Genomic DNA, 15,784 nt, shown 5'->3' on the forward strand with positions numbered 1-15,784 from the left:
ACAACTGAGCAACTCAACTGAATACCCTATTTAAATATCAGTTAAAAACTGTTTGATTTCCCCGCCTGGAAATGAATGTTGGTTCTTGTAGAAAGAAGCTCTATACTAGTGGTTACTGGTGGTTGAAAATGGCTTCATGCTTTTCTTACTGTGACATGTAGTCAGAAGAATCTTTACACTGAGACACACACCTGAAACAAGTTTTACAAACACATCTTATACTCTGATACTTTCTATTCCATTCTGTCCATTTAAAAAAAAAGAATTCTAATTATGTCCCACAAAAATGACTTCAAGACCCACTTAGGAGTCACAATTTGAAAACACTGAGACTGCATCGGAAATAGGTCTTGAGAGTTGCCTGTTGCCAAAAGAAACCTTTATGTTAAATCTCAGTGAATCTCGAGCAGCAACTGGAAGGCTCAGGGGAAAGGGCCATTTTAATCTCCCCCAAAAGTGAAATAGCGGAGCTGATGTGGGAGGGAGGGCGGCGATGTCACCGGGATCCTTGCAGTACCGAAGGGACGTCCTTGTTTCTTATTGTTCATTTTGTTTTCCCTGAAAAATAGCCAGAATATGAGAACAATAAAGGAGACAAGACGTTTTCTTGTGCTTTGGGGGCAGTTTGTTTCTCCTCTTACCAAGATGGAGAGCTGGAGAATTAGGTACCAAAACTCAGTCAGGAGCAAACTACAGGGGCTTGACTCCAAACTGAGCGGGTGAGAGAAGAACAGAGGCTTCTCTGAAGTCTCAAGGAGAAAGAAGAAGAGGATGGAGGCAAAATAAGAAAGTGCTGGTAAGAAAAAGGTTGGTTTTCCCTTTACATCTTTTTCTGGAAATGTGCCTATTCAGTTAGAGGATTTCTTACCCTCGCTTGGTGGAGTTGTTTTAAAATCTAAACACCCAGTTTTTAGAAGCAGCTAATTTCCATCGCCTTAACCTTAAGGCTTCCATGGAGCTTAAGATTCCATAGATCTTTTTTTTTTTTTTTTTTTTGATCATTAAACTGATTTATTTTTAAACTCCCTTCTTAGAGTAGGTTCTGTTTAGTTTAGTTAACCTTAATTCAGTCATGGGCTGTGGAGTGAAAGTGACAAGGAAGGAGCCAGGAGCAGGGTCACAGCTTCCGAGCACTGCTCAGCCCTTCAGTGATGGCAGCCACGTCATGGTGGCTGCACTGCAGTCAGGGCTGCGCAGTCCTGGCCAGTTTGGGGGGGGTGGCCTCTGCGTCCCTCCCGGGTTCCCCTTGTTATGAGTGTACCAGCAGGAGTGCGGCTGCCTGTGACCACATCATCAACTCGTGGTTCTCACTTTGTCTAAAATCAACACAATGGAAGGTGACGGGGAACTGGGCTTCTGCATCTCATCTGTCTTGAAGTGGCAGACCCTGGATGTCAGATCCACAGCCGCGTGTGCGTCTCCACATGCCTTCATCACTTGCAGCGTCCACACATAACCCTGTTACGTGGTTAGAAAGCAGTGACCTGGTGTCGCGAGGCCTATTTCATCTTTGCCTTTCATTTGTGTGTTTAACAAATACATACTGTGTGACTTGGGTGTGCCAGGTGCTCTCAAGGCCACCACGAGTTCAATGACATGGGTTTGAACATACTGAGAGACGGGCACTTCCCTTCAGGTGAATTCAAGTTATTAGTGGGATCGTAGATAGGTTAGGAAGGCAAGCTCTAGAGCTAAGGCAGCTAGAGTAGAACCCTTGCTCCACCACGGAAGAGCTTTGTGACCTTGGACAAGGCACTCTGCCTCTCTGAGCCTTTGTTGTATATAAAATAAAGATATTGTAGTAGGTATCAGCCTCACAGGGCTGTTGTGAGGTTTAAATGAGTGTGCCCCCAATAAGGGTCAGCTGCCCTTAGGACAGTGTTGGCGGACCAAGAAGGTCAAGAATTTTTGAGACTTGGCGATGGTCCCTTGAGCCATGAAGTGTGTCTTCCATTGTAATCACTTGTTGTCAATTAATTTAGCCTGTTGTTGCTTCAGCTCATATAAAGTGGGTCGGTACCAATTAAAGCTAATTATAATTATAATTCTGTAAGGCAGAGAGGCAACGCTTTGCTAATGTATTTGCCAGAATTTGCCATCCCAAGAGTTTTGGTTAGCTGTCACTGCGGTTATCACTTGTGCGTGAATATTAATGATCTGAGTTAAAATTATGGCATATTGGATTTCTGGAAAAGGTTGACTTGTTTTTATCTGTGTGTCACTCTGTTTATGAATACAAAGAACAAGAACACTGTAGGTGCTAGAATGGGTTTGGGGCCATCATCACAGAATAAAGAGGTGAGCAGGGGACAGAGGTGGTGGGCAGAGTCTGAAAGGAAGTGGGCTAGATGTAAGATGGTCCTTGTGGTGAATGAGGCACTCAGCTGGCTCCTGGGCCATGAAGGGGACTCGTCCAGGTGGGGAGATAGGGATATAAGTGTGCACAGGCACTCTAGACCCTCTTGTGTTTTCATGTAACTCATGAAATCAACTGTTTACGTCCTTGGCTGACACCCAGGCAGACTCTTCCACAGTCCTGTAGGATATAGTTGCCCTCTGAAATCCTGTCCACTGGGTTTGCTCATTTCCCCAAATGAAATGCTGACATGAGCTCTTGGGGCCACCCACCCAAAGGTACGTCTGTCAATCACTGTCCTGCCCACCTCCGGCTCCCACAGTGGGGATGTGCAGGCATGGAGGATGACAGTGGAAAACTCAACCTGAGAAACTCAGTTCAGTCCAGTCACTCAGTCGTGTCCAACTCTGCGACCCCATGAACAGCAGCATGCCAGGCCTCCCTGTCCATCACCAACTCCCGGAGTTCACTCAGACTCAAATCCATCGAGTCCGTGATACCATCCAGCCATCTCATCCTTGGTCGTCCCCTTCTCCTCCTGCCCCCAATCCCTCCCAGCATCAGTCTTTTCCAATGAGTCAACTCTTCACATGAGGTGGCCAAAGTACTGGAGTTTCAGCTTTAGCATCATTCCTTCCAAAGAAATCCCAGGGCTGATCTCCTTCAGAATGGACTGGTTGGATCTCCTTGCAGTCCAAGGGACTCTCAAGAGTCTTCTCCAACACCACAGTTCAAAAGCATCAATTCTTCGGCGCTAAGCTTTCTTCACAGTCCAACTCTAACATCCATACATGACTACTGGAAAAACCATAGCCTTGACTAGACAGACCTTTGCTGGCAAAGTAACATCTCTGCTTTTGAATATGCTATCTAGGTTGGTCATAACTTTTCTTCCAAGGAGTAAGCGTCTTTTAATTTCATGGCTGCAGTCACCATCTGCAGTGATTTGGGAGCCCAAAAAAATAAAGTCTGACACTGTTTCCACTGTTTCCCATCTATTTCCCATGAAGTGATGGGACTGGATGCCATGATCTTCATTTTCTGAATGTTGAGCTTTAAGCCAACTTTTTCACTCTCCACTTTCACTTTCATCAAGAGGCTTTTGAGTTCCTCCTCTTCACTTTCTGCCATAAGGGTGGTGTCATCTGCATATCTGAGGTTATTGATATTTCTCCTGGCAGTCTTGATTCCAGCTTGTGCTTCTTCCAGTCCAGCGTTTCTCATGATGTACTCTGCATAGAAGTTAAATAAGCAGGGTGACAATATACAGCCTTGACGTACTCCTTTTCCTATTTGGAACCAGTCTGTTGTTCCATGTCCAGTTCTAACTGTTGCTTCCTGACCTGCATATAGGTTTCTCCAGAGGCAGGTCAGGTGGTCTGGTATTCCCATCTGTTTCAGAATTTTCCACAGTTTATTGTGATCCACACAGTCAAAGGCTTTGGCATAGTCAATAAAGCAGAAATAGATGTTTTTCTGGAACTCTCTTGCTTTTTCGATGATCCAGTGGATACTGGCAATTTGTTCTCTGGTTCCTCTGCCTTTTCTAAAACCAGCTTGAACATCTAGAAGTTCATGGTTGATGTATTGCTGAAGCCTGGCTTGGAGAATTTTGAGCATAACTTTGCTAGCGTGTGAGATGAGTGCAATTGTGTGGTAGTTTGAGCATTCTTTGACATTGCCTTTCTTTGAGATTGGAATGAAAACTGACCTTTTCCAGTCCTGTGGGCACTGCTGAGTTTTCCAAATTTGCTGGCATATTGAGTACAGCACTTTCACAGCATCATCTTTCAGAATTTGAAATAGCTCAACTGGAATTCCATCACCTCCACTAGCTTTGTTTGTAGTGATGCTTTAAAAGGCCCACTTGACTTCACATTCCAGGATGTCTAGCTCTAGGTGAGTGATCACACCATCATGATTATCTTGGTCATGAAGATCTTTTTTATATAGTTCTTCTGTGTATTCTTGCCACCTCTTCTTAATATCTTCTGCTTCTGTTAGGTCCATACCATTTCTGTCCTTGAAATGTTCCCTTGGTATCTCTGATTTTCTTGAAGAGATCTCTAGTCTTTCCCATTCTGTTCTTTTCCTCTATTTCTTTGCATTGATCACTGAGGAAGGCTCTTCTTGCTATTCTTTGGAACTCTGCATTCAGATGCTTATATCTTTCCTTTTCTCCTTTGCTTTCTGCTTCTCTTCTTTTCACAGCTATTTGTAAGGCCTCCCCAGACAGCCATTTTGCTTTTTGGTATTTCTTTTCCATGGGGATGTTCTTGATCCCTGTCTCCTGTACAGTGTCACGAACCTCAGTCCATAATTCATCAGGCACTCTATCTGTCAGATCTAGTCCCTTAAATCTATTTCTCACTTCCACTGTATAATCATAAGGGATTTGATTTAGGTCTTACCTGAATGGTCTAGCGGTTTTCCCTACTTTCTTCAATTTGAGTCTGAATTTGGCAATAAGGAGTTCATGATCTGAGCCACAGTCAGCTCCTGGTCTTGTTTTTGTTGACTGTATAGAGCTTCTCCATCTTTGGCTGCAAAGAATATAATCAATCTGATTTCAGTGTTGACCATCTGGTGATGTCCATGTGTAGAGTCTTCTCTTGTGTTGTTGGAAGAGGGTGTTTGCTATGACCAGTGCATTTTCTTGGCAAAGCTCTATTAAGTCTTAGCCCTGCTTCATTCCGCATTCCAAGGCCAAATTTGCCTGTTACTCCAGGTGTTTCTTGACTTCCTACTTTTGCATTCCAGTCCCCTATAATGAAAAGGACATCTTTTTTGCGTGTTAGTTCTAAAAGGTCTTGTAGGTCTTCATAGAACCGTTCAACTTCAGCTTCTTCAGTGTTACTGGTTGGGACATAGACTTGGATTACTGTGATACTGAATGGTTTGCCTTGGAAATGAAGAGAAGTCATTCTGTCGTTTTTGAGATTGCATCCAAGTACTGCGTTTCGGACTCTTTTGTTGACCATGATGGCTACTCCATTTCTTCTAAGAGATTCCTGCCCTCAGTAGTAGATATAGTGGTCATCTGAGTTAAATTCATCCATTCCAGTCCATTTTAGTTTGCTCATTCCTAGAATGTCAGTGTTCACTCTTGCCATCTCTTGTTTACCCACTTCCCATTTGCCTTGATTCATGGACCTGACATTCCAGGTTCCTATGCAATATTGCTCTTTACAGCATCAGACTTGCTTCTATCACCAGTCACATCCACAACTGGGTATTGTTTTTGCTTTGGCTCCATCCCTTCCTTCTTTCTGGAGTTATTTCTCCACTGATCTCCAGTAGCATATTGGGCACGTACTGACCTAGGGAGTTACTCATTCAGTATCCTATCATTTTGCCTTTTCATACTGTTCATGGGGTTCTGAAGGCAAGAATACTGAAGTGGCTTGCCATTCCCTTCTCTAGTGGACCACATTTTGTCAGACCTCTCCAGCATGACCCACCCATCTTGGGTGGCCTCACAGGCATGGCTTGGTTCCATTGAGTTAGACAAGGCTGTGGTCCTAGTGTGATTAGATTGACTCGTTTTCTGTGAGTATGGTTTCAGTGTGTCTGCCCTCTGATGCCCTCTTGCAACACCTACTGTCTTACTTGGGTTTCTCTTACCTTGGACGTGGGGTATCTCTTCACGGCTGCTCCAGCAAAGTGCAGCCGCTGCTCCTTACCTTGAACGAGGGGGTATCTCCTCACTGCCGCCCCTCCTGACCTTGAATGTGGAGTAGCTCCTCTAGGCCCTCCTGCACCCGTGCAGCCACTGCTCCTTGGACGTGAGAAAGATTAGTGGCTGCCAACTCCCACCTGTGACTGAGCAAGGTGAAATTAATTTTCTCGTAGAAATTCTCACGTTGGTGAAAGTCATTTGTAAATTGTTTAATGATGCCTAAGAATAAGAAAAGCCTGAAAAAATCAACTCTTGGGGCTTTTCTTTGAAACACTGGAATGCTAACACCCAGGAGGGCAGGCCTCACCTTCGGGTATAGGAGACTAGCCCTGTGCTCCCCACACCCCATGCTGGGCTCCCTCCCCTCCCCTCCTCACCAGCACCTCCAGGCTTTGCTCTGTGTGTCACACCTTTCTGTCAGTCAGGGACATTCCATTCAAAATTGAATCAAAAAGCACGAACTTTGAAACCAAAGATTCAGGTACCAGTCCAGCCTGCCTGTTTCTAACTGGGTGACCTTAGACAGGTCCTTCACCTCCTGAACCCCAACTCTTCCCTTTGCAAAACTGGGGAAACAGAGGTTGGTTCCATGAAAAATACATCTCCACATTCCAGGCTTACAGGAGCCACCCCACCACCACCACCTAAATGGCAAAGGCATCTCCTAACTCCTTCCAGTTCCAGAATGCAAGTGTCAAGCAAAATTTGCTCATTCTTAGGTAGCTACAATTTTTATTAAAAGAAATCCAGTAGGCACAGGTAAGTTTAGGTATGGAAGTGTATGCTAGAAGTTAAGGAACATGATTTAAAGCAAAAGTAGGCCAAATTTAAAAAAAAAAAAGCACAGGCATTTTGGCTATCGTGCCTTTGTGCATCCCTCAAAGCTTCATATTGTGCCCATTAGTGCAGTGAAAATGAAAGTGCTTAAGTGAGAACTAGGGTTGGGCAGAGCCTCAAAGCCGTGGGACTTTGTAACCAGAGCATCAGTGAAAACAGTAATCATCCTAACAGAATAATTGCTTGGCTGAATCCCCACTATAAATCCCCCCTGGCACGTTCCCCCAGCATCCCAAGTCCTCTGACCTTTGTCCTTGGGATGCAGATCTTTGCGGGTGTTCTCTCTTCTAAGAGACCAAGTTCATCCAAATCAGAAATCTCACCCAGTCGATTTTTGTTTTAAAATACAAGGTCGATGTTTTTGCAGTTCTGGTCCCTGTGCTGTCAGCCTTCTCAGGAGCAACAGCCCAAAGGAAAGGTTGGCACTTCCGGAAGGACAGCCACCACTGCTCTTAAGAAGCCACGGCTGTGGGGTTTTCCTCTGCTTTTCTAACTGAAGGCCTTCAGGCTTTCCCTTTAGTCATGAGAATGCCGTATTCTCGACCCTTCAAGAGAGTCAGCGTGGGGAGAGCTGCTGGCCTGTGGCAGGTTTTCTGTTTTGTGCCTAAGCACTTGTCTTTTTCAGTTGGCATTGCCAAGGCTTAGAGCTGACTTGTGGAAAGGCAAGGGCAGGGGTGGAGAGATGAAGATGAACCAGTGCTTACGCCACAGCAGACTTACCCTGCTGGAGTCCCCGGCCAGCAGCCCTGGAGAAAGAGACCTGTGAGATAAACCACTGAACACCTCTCACGTCTGCGATGTTAACTTGAGGATGGAGTCAAGGGCTTGTCAAGTTCCTTCTCGTTGCAAAATTCCGACTCACCAACTCACTGTTCCCCAAGCCTGCTTCTGGGAGGACACATGCCAGCCGGTCCCCAGACACCTGCTTTGGGCCCACGGGGTGAATTCTTGTGACTCGCATGCTGTCCTCACACCTACCTGCCCCAATCGCTCCCAGCTACAAGAATGGGTGTTGGGGGTCTTTTTCTTCTCTTACACAGAGGAAATGCTTTATAATTTTTTTCTTTAGAACATGCTGCAGAAATGAACATTTTATGGATTCTGGGTGATGAGGGCTCAGAACCAGGAGCCTGACTTGATTCTGGGTCCTCCCTCTGCTGGCTGGAGCCCAGCAACCCCTGTACTAGACTGACAGGGCAGAGATCACATGCGCCTCCAGGATCACCTGCTCAGTCAAGATCAGGGTTAATGAATGAGCATATGCATTCCTTAACACCCCATCCTGCTTCCCTGGAACAATCCAAAAGCTCACCTCAATGTGATGGCCTCAAAGGTGGCAGTGATGGGCCTGTTTGACCCCTCCAGCTGGCCTGAAGGGCAGTGGGCTCCAGAGTAGGTACACAAGACAGTCCATAAGGCGGAGGAAGGAGATACGGAATCTTTACACTTGCTAAGTAAAATATTTCTCATGTTGTTATGTATATTTATTAAACTATCAAGATTGCCAGGAGAAACATCAATAACCTCAGATAAGCAGATGGCACCACCCTCGTGGCAGAAAGCGAAGAAGAACTAAAGAGCCTCTTGATGGGAGTGAAAGAGAGTGAAAAAGCTGGCTTAAAACGCAACATTAAAAAAACTAAGATCATGGCATCCGGCCCCATGGCAAATAGATGGGGAAACAATGGAAACAGTGACAGATTTTATTTTCTTGGGCTCCAAAATCACTGCAGATGGTGACTGCAGCCATGAAATTAAAGGACACTTGCTCCTTGGAAGGAAAGTTATGACCAGCCTAGACAGCATATTAAAAAGCAGTGACATTACTTTGCCAACAAAGGTCCATCTAGTCAAATCTATGGTTTTTCTAGTGGTCATGTATGGATGTGAGAATAGGACTGTAAAGAAAGCTGAGCGCCGAAGAATTGATGCTTTTGAACTGTGGTGTTGGAGAAGACTCTTGAGAGTCCCTTGGACTGCAAGGAGATCCAACCAGTCAATCCTAAAGGAAATCAGTCCTGAATATTCATTGGAAGGACTAATGCTGAAACTGAAACTCCAATACTTTGGCTACCTGATGCAAAGAACTGACTCACTGGAAAAGACCCTGATGCTGGAAAAGATTGAAGGCAGGAGGAGAAGGGGGCCCAGAGAGGATGAGATGGTTGGATGGCATCACTGACTGGATGGACGTGAGTCTGAGCGAGCTCCGGGTGTTGGTGATGGACAGGGAAGCCTGGCATGCTGCAGTCCATGGGGTTGCAAAGAGTCGGACATGACTGAGCAGCTGAACTGACTAAACTATTTTATCCTCATCCTTTTATTTGCTTATCTGTTTTACACAGTAATATATCAGTAAATGTTGTTGTTCAGTCATTCAGTCATGTCCGACTCTTTGCGACCCCATGGGCTGCAGCACGCCAGGCTTCCCTGTCAATCACCACCTCCCGGAGTTTGCTCAAACTCACATCCAGCAAGTCAGTGATGCCATCCAACCATCTCATCCTCTCTTGGCCCCCTTCTCCTCTTGCCTTCAATCTTTCCAGCATCAGGGTCTGTATGTCATTTATATTCAGTGTATTCACTCACACTCCCCCTTCAGGAGGCAGTGACCAGTTTTTTATTGGCTGGGATATAGGATCCAAGAGCTGTTCGCCCGCTGCTAGGAGAGCCAGCCTTGCTCCATCCTGCTTTCCTGAAATGAGGGATGGTGTGGGGAGTGGCAGGATTATTTAGCAAAGGGTGATAAGTGCTGGGAATCCCTTCATTCAGATGTTTGAGATGGCAGATAAAGCCAAGATTGAAACCGAGCCAGGCTGGAGTGGACTTTTCTCCTTGGAAAACCATGAGCATGTGAGTAAAGTAAAGCAGAGCGGGTGGGCCCAGATACTTCTCAGCTAAAGCTGTAACTTTCATTTAGGTTAGTGTTTCCTAGGATTCAAATATGTGTGAAAAGAGCTTAAGAGCAGTAGGTTTGGGGCCCTCAGATGTTTTCTGAAGACACTGTGGGCCCTGCTGACAAGTTTTCTGGCTGTGATCACCAAGCGGATGCCAGCATCTGAGTATGTGCCGCTTTTTGGAACAGCAGCCCCTCGACTTGCAGGAGGCCCTCTCATTGCAGGACGCGTCTCATGGCTGGGGACATTCCTCTTATTTGATGACAGGGTGGCACTTGGAGTGGGCTTACTCCCTGGTGGCTCAGTGGCAAAGAGCCTGCCTGCCAATGCAGGAAACACAGGAGGCTTGGGTTCGATCCCTCAGTTGGGAAGATTGCTTGGAAGAGGAAACGGCAACCCATTCCAGTATTCTTTCCTGGAACATCCCATGGACAGAGGGGCCTGGCGGGCTACAGTCCATGGGGCTGCAGAGTCGGACACGACTGAGCGACTTAAACAACAACAGCAGCACCTGGAAAACAGGAATACAAGGAACAGCAGATTCCCCACCCCCACCAGCTCAGCTCAGTTCAGTCGCTCAGGCGTGTCCAACTCTGCGACCCCACGAGTCGCAGCACGCCAGGCCTCCCTGTCCATCACCAGCTCCCGGAGTTCACTCAGACTCATGTCCATTGAGACGGTGATGCCATCCAGCCATCTCATCCTCTGTCGTCCCCTTCTCCTCCTGCCCCCAATCCCTCCTAGCATCAGAGAGAGTCTTTTCCAATGAGTCAACCCCCTACCTCCTCTTTTTTTTTTTAAAAAGCGAGTACCCTCAAGAAAGCATGAGGGAACAGCGGATGAAACTTTTCATGTGAACTTTTGCCTATTTATTTACCAAATACTTTTTTAATGCTTATGATATGCCACTGTTCTAAATCCTTTTAAAAGCAGGAACTCAATTGGCCCTCACAACAACCTTAAGAGGTAGTAGTATTATCAGTCCATTTTACAGATGCGGAATCTAAAGCTCAGAGAGGTTACATCACTTGCCTGGGGTGACACAGCTTATCTGCGGCAGCACCACGGATCACACGGGCTCCCAGCCTGGCCCCTGTAGATGTGTCTGCGTGAACAGTCCTCAGTGAGCACCATGCTTCTCTTGTGACATGGAATCCTTCTTGTAGTTTTTCTACTGGAGATCCCCAAACCTCCAAATTTTCTTATTTTTGTTAGGTTTCACAACAGTCGTTTCTAAAAGATAGTAGCATTTTACATGTAATATTATAGGGTCATATTATTACAAAAGTGATATTATACTGTCTTCGTTTTTATTTCTTTTGGCTGCACTGGATTTTCGCTGCTGCACAAGAGCGTTCTCCAGTGACAGGAGGGGCTTCTCTTTGTTGCGGTGCACGAGCTTCTCACTGCAGTGGCTTCTCTCACTGCAGGGCACAGGCTCCAGGCTCGCCGGCTCAGCAGTTGTGGCACACCAGCTCGGTTGCCCTGCGGCACGTGGATCCTCCTGGACCAGGGATGGAGCCCGTGTCCCCTGCGCTGGCAGGCAGACTCCCATCCATTGCACCACCAGGGAGGCCCATAGCCTCACTTTGGCTTCCTGTGCCAGGTGCTTTATCAACATTAATTTTAACCCTTGAATTAAACTGAAGGGAAGAGTCTTTGCCCCATTTCACAGAAGAGAAAGAAGAGGCCAGGTAGTCACTCAGCTGACTGTCCAGCCAAGGCATGAACCCAGGGCCGTGCACTGCTCAGCTTCTGTTACAGGACAGAACTCAGTAGAATCAGATCCTTCTCGATCCCCATCCCAGGCAGGCAGTTTCACAAAGCACCCAGAGGACCCTGTGGTGTGTGAGCACGCCTATACTCACAAAGGCATCCTGATGTGGATGGTGACTTGTGGTCCCCCTTCCTGCAACACTTGGGACTGGATGCCGCATAGTTTCCAAGCAGCTGTGTCCACAGGATCAATCCCTTGGTCCTGGCCCCTTTTGATCCCGAGGAGTTTTGAAGTTTTATCTTCTGCTGGGTTTCATTAAGCCCTCGGTTGGTCTGAGGCTTTCTTCCCCACCCCCTGTACCCCAGTTGTAAATGTTGTGCAATTTTCAGTATTCAGGTTAACAAATTAGCCCAATTAGATGGGTAAATTAGTCATTCTCACTTTCTTAAGTCCTACTGGAAGAGCTTTGCGAAACAGCATTTATAGTTTTCTAACAAGCAATTTAAAGGACACCGGCATGTGGCATTTGTTTAAGAGTAAAATGTCCTAAACAGTGTCCTATTGAAAAACAGATTTTGAAATTTGCTCACAGACCAACTCAGGGCCTCGGCAGAGTGGCACCCGTGTGCTGTCTTGATCCCTGGGGTCTCCAGCCAAACACAGCGGGGCTTACTGAAACCCATGTTGAATGCCAACGCCTCATTTTTGCCTGGTTGTTTTTTGCACTGCCCAAGTTTCTAAACAGGCTGCTTTGAATTCTGAGTGGTAGATAGTGGAGGACCAGAAGCATGGAGGTTGAGAAATACCCTCCTCCCCCCACCCCAGCCCCCAGAGAGCTGCTGGCATTGGAGGCCAGGAAAACGTCACCTGGGGAAAACTGACTGCTTTAATCGCTAATTGAGAATGTGTAAGCTCTTGAACCACACGGTGCTCAGTTTCTTTGTGTGTATGAGAGTGACAGTCTTCCTCACCTCACAGGGTCCACCAGAGGGTTAAATGAGATGATGCATCTAACATGCCTGAAACATACGAGGCCCTCGTTCACCTTGAGGTCCCTTCCTCCCTTCCTGGATCCTTTTAAGTGTTCACCTCATGCTGGCATCGTTCCTGGCTTGCCTGGCTCTTCAAACAATCTTATTAATGCCTATTAAAATGAAACCCAATAAAAGTGCCAATATTTGGTGTTGAAATAATTGATGTAGCAGAGGGAGCCCACAGTGAGCACCCAGGCAGGCCCCTGCTGCAATTTAGCTTCACACCTGGGGATGAATTTCACAACTGTAATTGCTACCATATAATTCTTATTAATGTTGTGCTATAATTCCTATTTATTCCATGAGGCTTGTAAATGCATTAGAACTTGTCAACATATTATTTTACACTGTTTATGATCTGTAGAATTATGTCCTTCAGGGTTGTATTGTGCAAAAACTCCACATAAATGGCTGTAGACCTCGTTAAAAAAAAAAGGGGGGGGGGTTGCTTGTTGAAGTGGTTCTCCATCCCCTCCATGCTGAGCAGAAGTTGGTGAGGCAGATTTTTAGTTCCGTTCTGAGCAGAGCTCTTAACCTCGGGGTACAAGGGGATCCCGGCATGTGTCTGAGCTCTCTGCTGTGGGGGTTCAGCCGGCCCTCCCTCCCAGGAAAGGTGGTGTCTACTGAAAGGCAGGTGCTATTCGCTGGGGACAGGTGTGGTAGGGAATTGTTGGATCTTCCTCTAGCTGGACCTGCATGCTGATGACAACATCGTGCCCCCAGAGCTCTGGGTGTTTCAGCTGCCTGCTCCCTATCTCCCTTTGGTGCCACATTTCTTCGTGGTCTTCCCAGCTCAGCTTGTAAAGAAAAAGATCTGAAATGAATTCCCACTGAAGTGTAAATACCTAGTAAGTGTAAAAGGTAACCCCTCCCACAGATTTTTGTATTTACTATGGTGATAAAGCATGAAAACGAAGGGGACAGAATTCTACTCATTGAAGTGTCATGTGCCTCCTGTGTGTGTGTGTGCATGTGTGTGTTGGGACAGGGGTCTATCTGTCGTGCTCGGTTATAGCAGTCACCTTTGCTGAAGAATTGCATTCAAGTTTTTGCATAGCTAACTCCTTACCATGAACCCTGGTCTCTCTGATGGGAAAACAGATACCCTCCCCCTCAGGGCTGTCCTCGGGACTAGATGCCCTTGCAGTCCCTGGGTGCCCTAGATGTCCTCTTCCAGGGCAGTTGGAGCTGCCTGTCCCTTCACTGCCATGCCTCCTGTCCTGCAGGGACACTCCTGACGCTCCTTGCATTTCTGCTCTGGCCCCGCAGGCAGCGAGTACGACGAGGAGGAGGTGGATTATGAGGAGTCAGATAGTGACGAGTCCTGGACCACAGAGAGTGCCATCAGCTCTGAAGCCATCCTCAGCTCCATGTGCATGAACGGAGGGGAGGAGAAGCCTTTTGCCTGCCCGGTTCCTGGATGTAAAAAGAGATACAAGGTAAAAGAAATACCCTCTCGCTTGGCATAACCAGATGGAAAATGGCAAGCCGTGTCAGTTGAGTCTGGGGAGAGGTGCTTCCCTCTGCGGAGCCGATTGGGTGTATGGCCGCCCTCAGGTCAGGGCTAGCTCTGGTCTCTGGGTGGGTTTTCCCCTTTGCTGATCTGTGTGGGAACTATAGGTCAGATTTTTTTTGTAGTTGTGGGAGGATCATGTCTTTGATATTCTTCAAATTCATGTCAAATCAGGCAGAATATAAAATGTGTCACCTGTTTGTCTGCCAAACACCTTTCCCCTTGGCTGGATCTGCAGGTGGTTCACAGACCACTTTGAAGTCTTAAAGCCTATAGACGGTTCACAGAGCTCTTTTGGAAAACATTGTAGGGTATTTTCTTCCAGCTAAGGAAGCCCTTGCCCACTTCCCCCCAATGGCATGAAAAGAGATGAGGAAAAAGGGGGCTTTTGGTATTTTTCACACCTAACCATCAGCTCTAGCTTCAGCAAAGTCTCTGTAGACGGCACAAAACCTGTGTCTCTGCAGGCCTGACTCTGGCTGTCAGGGGAGCCAGGGGCACTAAATTCTCTATTGAGAAAAACTCCAAGGGACAAAACACTGAGAAACACCCATACATGCAAGTGTGGGTCCAGAGGACATTTCAAGAAAGCAAATCTGCAGACTTTCCCATGAAGCATTAGCAGCTCTTTTAAATCCAACTGTGAAAAAAATAAAAATCAAAAACAGATTCAGTGCCTGTGATGCTAATTTCCCCAAAGCTCAGCAGATTGACTGTTTCTAAAGAAAGGCTTGAAAAATATGATAGCATAAGCACTTCCTGTGTTATTCCCTCAATATGTCTCTGAACACACACACACAATTATTTTAGTATTTAGTTCCTGCTCCTGATATTAAAGCATAAAGCACAAATGTATCATAGGTAAGTGGCTCAGGGTTTCACCAACTCTGCACACGGTTAAATGTTTATCATGGAAAGTCCAGATGAAACCCCAGGATGGAGATGTGAGGTCCCATGAGTGTGCCCTGATGCAGTGCCATGTCCCCAGTGCACACGTACATTCTTGTGGGTCAGAAGGCATCGTGGTAGTGGGGTGGGGGTAGGAAAAGAATGAAATGGTTACCTCAGGAAGCCAGGAGCCCAAGGGATTGTTCAAGAAACTAGTTTGTCCAGAGGACAGCTCTGCTTGCAGAAAGGATTTTCTCTTCTCTATGTGAAAATGGAGAAAGCTGGACAAGGACACTGCTCTTGTGTCCCGCCTGCCCTTGGATACGCCTGCCCTCCATGCTTCTCAGGAGCTGGTACACCGTGCTTCGCTGTCTTGCTGTCTTCTCCCAAGGGTCCAAACACTGTTTTAGGGGTGTCTTACACATCAGCTAAGTTAAAAGAGGGAGCAAAGTAATAACCCAGACCGCAACTGACTGATAAACAAAAAATAAGGTAGGGGAATGTAAGCTACACCCTTTATTTAAATAAAGGGAATGTAAGCTACACTCTTTATTTTGGCCAAAGAGGGTGAAGCCTTCTCTCTTTCCACCTCTGGCTTCATTCTGTTTTTACATCCCTTTTGCCTGGTCACTTCTACTTTCTTGTCATTACTCTTTTGCTTCTATTTTTTCTTGAATTTCCAGTAGTTTCTGCCTTCCTGCAGTTTGTTTACATCTAGGTCGATGAGGGCTTTGGGGGAGTGTCCTTTCTCCATCTAAGGCCCAAAGAAAATTGCATGAAGCTTGGGCTGTGGAGGCTGCCTGTTTCAATACCACAGACTGGCAAATGACAAGGGTGGCAATTAGTGGTCGTGATTTCCATGA

General features: G+C 46.4%; 1 protein-coding gene across 1 annotated transcript in view; it reads left to right on the plus strand.

The window, feature by feature from the left end:
• Positions 1-15,784, plus strand: part of JAZF1 (JAZF zinc finger 1) — a 332,658-nt gene that overhangs the window by 309,592 nt on the left and 7,282 nt on the right. The window contains exon 4 of the mRNA XM_069586766.1: positions 13,790-13,959. Within this exon, the coding sequence (XP_069442867.1) occupies positions 13,790-13,959 (170 nt within the window). The remainder of the gene's footprint in view (positions 1-13,789; positions 13,960-15,784) is intronic.

The sequence above is a fragment of the Ovis canadensis genome, chromosome 4 (genome assembly GCF_042477335.2).
Source record: "Ovis canadensis isolate MfBH-ARS-UI-01 breed Bighorn chromosome 4, ARS-UI_OviCan_v2, whole genome shotgun sequence".
Classification (NCBI taxonomy): domain Eukaryota; kingdom Metazoa; phylum Chordata; class Mammalia; order Artiodactyla; family Bovidae; genus Ovis; species Ovis canadensis.